The sequence below is a fragment of the Humulus lupulus genome, chromosome 6, assembly GCF_963169125.1.
Source record: "Humulus lupulus chromosome 6, drHumLupu1.1, whole genome shotgun sequence".
NCBI lineage: Eukaryota > Viridiplantae > Streptophyta > Magnoliopsida > Rosales > Cannabaceae > Humulus > Humulus lupulus.
Genome location: NC_084798.1, coordinates 77,039,803 through 77,043,405, shown reverse-complemented (window position 1 = coordinate 77,043,405; position 3,603 = coordinate 77,039,803). Strand labels below are relative to the sequence as shown.

Sequence of the window (3,603 nt, the reverse complement as noted above, 5' to 3'; positions counted from 1 at the left end):
ACTCCTGTCAAAGAAGCTACCAATAAATATATATTATATATAAGAAAAAAAGAGTATCAAGTTTGTTGGCACACAAAGTTATCACAAGATCATAACACATCAAAATAAATAGCAGGAAGTAAGTCCTTAAAAAAAAAACAGGCAAATATACAAGAGGTATGCAATGATCACCTCAAATCCAGTTACAAAAGGGTACTCGGATAGAGCCTCAGAAGAAATCTTTATAGCCAAAGGAGGGAATACATTAGTCCCCTTATATACAAAAGAAAAGAAAACATAAAATGTTAAAAATTAAGCCCCTGCGGTCTCTGAGTCATTTGAGGAGAAGCCTTAACTTTGTTTGTTTTAAGTAGTCAGGGTGCTCCAACCAGCTTAGTAAAAAAATGTAACTTTGATATTGAATGAGATTCATTGGCGTTTAGTCTTGTTAGGATATCAAAGTCTAATTCATTTCCATGTTCCATCTTGAGAAATAGCCTGATCAAAGTACTAATTAATATAATTTTCCATTTCTTATTAAAATAAAAGTTCATAGAAAGTGTTATATTAAAATATAGCAAAAATGATACTAATTGCAATGTAAGGCTGAAACATATCTCAATCCACGAACAAAAAGATTTTCATTACTTAGGAGCGTATAAAAAAAATATACAGTATCTAGATTTCATGAGTAGGCACCATTGCCAAGATGTATGAACTGATTCCACCAAAGAGAGAATTGAATTTGACGGTTCAACCCAATTAATTTTAATCTAAATCTTTGGAGAAATGTAATAACACTGCATATAAAAAGTTAACTCAGCCAGAAAAAAATCTCCTCCATGACTGCCAAGGTAGAAATCCACCTAAAACAGAAAACATATTATTATAAAAAATTGGAAAAAGTATAATTTTAAAATAGTAAAGTTCTAAAATAGTATAAATTCCCCCTAAAATAAAACCTTATATTTCATCTCATTTTATGACAATAAATAAAAACATGTGCAGACTGTATGGAATCAGTACCACATCCAGGGCAGCGTACATAGTTTTCTTTTTTCAAAACCAGCCCTGACCCTCCACACACCTCACAACTTGTTTGAGCAATCTGCCCAATTATATATATAATGAGTTGATTAAAACAAATAAATCAGAAAAATAAATAAACAAATACACATTATTCATGTCAATGCTTGATATATGTATGTCACATACGATTCTTTTGCTGAATTCAATCCCAGCCACCACAAAAGGAGTCACTCCAGCTGCAACAGAATTATAGGGTTTTTAAAATCAAAAGAAAGTTCACTACATATAATCCCTGATTATTTTTTCTGGGTTAGATATTATCTCGAAAAAGCTTAATTCTAATTTACACAAATTGAACCTCAGTTTTCTCAGCATCCAAACAGAGATATTGATGTAAACAAACCATGATGACATACCTAAAGCTCCCACAGCAATCTGCCAGGTAAAGCCATCAGGGGCAGGATCAGCTGCTGCCGAGAACTCAGTAATGACTGCAACCTTCCTCAGTTTTGAGCTCTTGTTTATTATCAAACGGTTGTGATTAACTCTTGGAGTAAGATTGATTAGGGTTGATGATGATATTGAGTAGCCTTTAAAGAGAGTGGTGGTTTTTGAAGTTGGTGTGAGCATGATGGAAGACATAGTGGCTTCCAAGGCGTGGAGTTTGATTCGTGGGAGTTTGTATCAGAGCTAGAGTGCCATACGCCCACAAAACTGGGACTTACCTACCACCGCTTTAAGATCGGCCACGTCGCTTCTATGGCTTGGGCTCGCGCCGACCACTCGTGACTCAATCATGGAATGTTGATGTAGTTATTTTTAATTTTTTTTCAGGTTTCTTATATTTTTACCATGAATTTTGATTAAATACCAACTTTTTTTAATTAGATTAAATACTAATTTTTATTTAACGAAAATGTACTTACAAACTTGATAAATTTACATATTAATACACTATTTATTAAATAAATACATACATAACTCCAAGAAATTAATTAACATATATGTGTCTGATATTATAAAAGAATGGCATAGATTTATACCCATTTTTCATTGATCGTAAACAATATTATCTAATGGACTGAAAAAATGATAATGAACACAGTGTTGAATTACCTTGCAACTTGAGAGAGCGGTTATGCGACAGAGCTCTATGGTTGTTGATGATCGAACGAGCAACAATCAATTCAATTGTAGTGGGGCACAAGATGAAAATAATACATTAAATATGAAGTTAATTACAATTCTCCTTCTAGCAAAAAAAAAAATTATAATTCTGCTCCTCTAGTTTTCATATTTTGAAAGAGTAACATAATAGTTTCATTATCTACAACATCACAAAATTCTTTGTCGATGTATACAACCAAATTGTCATTCATCCATTAATCTCCCATTCGGTTGCCTAACTTGTTCTTCACAATATTCATAGGAGAAAATAACCTCTCAACTGTAGTTGTAGCGATAGGTAATACCAACGCTAAAGTTAACAAACGATAAACCAACAAATATACCTTATTCTTTCTTGTTCCAACAATTTGTTTTGCAAGATCACCATTGCCTTTCAAATCTCCAAACTCTTTACTTGTGTGCATATCAACAATATAAGTCTCAAGTTGATCATCAAGTGCCAAGAGTTGAAAAGCAGAAAAATCATGTCGATAAAACTCAACAAATCGAATCAATTTTTTCTTGTCAAAAGCATAGAATAAATCAATAGGAGACAAACATGACATGCATACAACTAATATAGTATTCATCTCATTGAAACGATTATTTAACTCATTAGGTGTTCCTGCTTTAAATTAGGTAGACGAATTATCAAATTAATAAACCCAACAATTTATCACACGGATCTGCACGACTTACACACCAAACTGTGTGACTTATGTTCATAAAGAATAGATTGCCAGATCAATTAACTCGATGGTTAATCTAGTAACTTATAACAGTAGTTGTCTTTTGATACGATCCATAATGCATACTATCTCTACTTCAGAAATCTTTGAAGGAAGGATTTAGAAGAATGTTTTTGATAATAAACACTCTCATATTTTATTGCTTAGTAATTCTCTGCCTTACACAAAGAGAGACAATGGCCTTATATAGCCATGCACTCAAGCATACAAACTTAACCAACCATAGTCAAACCTAACCAATCATAGTTGGGACCAGATAAGGGATAAGATTCCCTGACCAAAGCATAAAGTAAAGCATACAAGCTAAGGGGGTGTTTGGTATGGGGTAAAGAAAAGGTGGGAATGAGAATCTAAAACCATTTCTATGTTTGGTTCAAATTTTAAGGGGGTAAAGTGATTAATTTGTGTAGATCCCACATCTATTTTAAAGGTAAAGTGAGACCTTTTGTACACAAGAGTTTAATATTACCTCCATCTTAAACTCCTCTACACTTTCCAAGGCAACTCAACTACTCAAAACAAACACCCCCTAAGGGATAAGATTTCCTGACCAAAGCAAAGGCTAAATGACATAATATTTATTTAAAAATCATTTCATGGCTGGCCTCGAAGTCAGAATTATATGTTGGATCCTCGTGGAGTGGGTTCCATCTTGTCGGTTCTTCTTCATCCTGATCAC

General features: G+C 33.2%; 1 protein-coding gene across 2 annotated transcripts; it reads right to left on the bottom strand.

Moving 5' to 3' along the window:
- Positions 1-597: 597 nt before the first annotated feature.
- Positions 598-1,762, bottom strand: LOC133782297 (uncharacterized). 2 transcript variants are annotated; one of them, XM_062221545.1, is made up of 4 exons: positions 1,425-1,742; positions 1,195-1,244; positions 1,006-1,087; positions 598-845 (listed from the first exon to the last, which is right to left on the bottom strand). In XM_062221545.1, exons 1-4 carry the CDS (start codon positions 1,648-1,650, stop codon positions 799-801), a joined length of 405 nt encoding a protein of 134 aa, XP_062077529.1. In that variant the 5' UTR covers positions 1,651-1,742; the 3' UTR covers positions 598-798. The 2 variants fall into 2 exon arrangements, with proteins under 2 accessions (XP_062077529.1, XP_062077530.1); XM_062221546.1 differs by lacking the exon at positions 1,006-1,087 and having other exon boundaries at positions 1,425-1,762.
- Between the last annotated feature and the right edge of the window lie 1,841 nt (positions 1,763-3,603).

Coding starts and splice junctions, on each gene's coding strand:
- LOC133782297 (XM_062221545.1), bottom strand. CDS start 1,650: ATGTCTTCCATCATGCTCACACCAACTTCAAAAACCACCACTCTCTTT. Junction 1,245..1,424: donor GATTGCTGTGGGAGCTTTAG/GTATGTCATCAT, acceptor ATTCTGTTGCAG/CTGGAGTGACTCCTTTTGTG. Junction 846..1,005: donor TGTACGCTGCCCTGGATGTG/GTACTGATTCCA, acceptor TTTCTGTTTTAG/GTGGATTTCTACCTTGGCAG.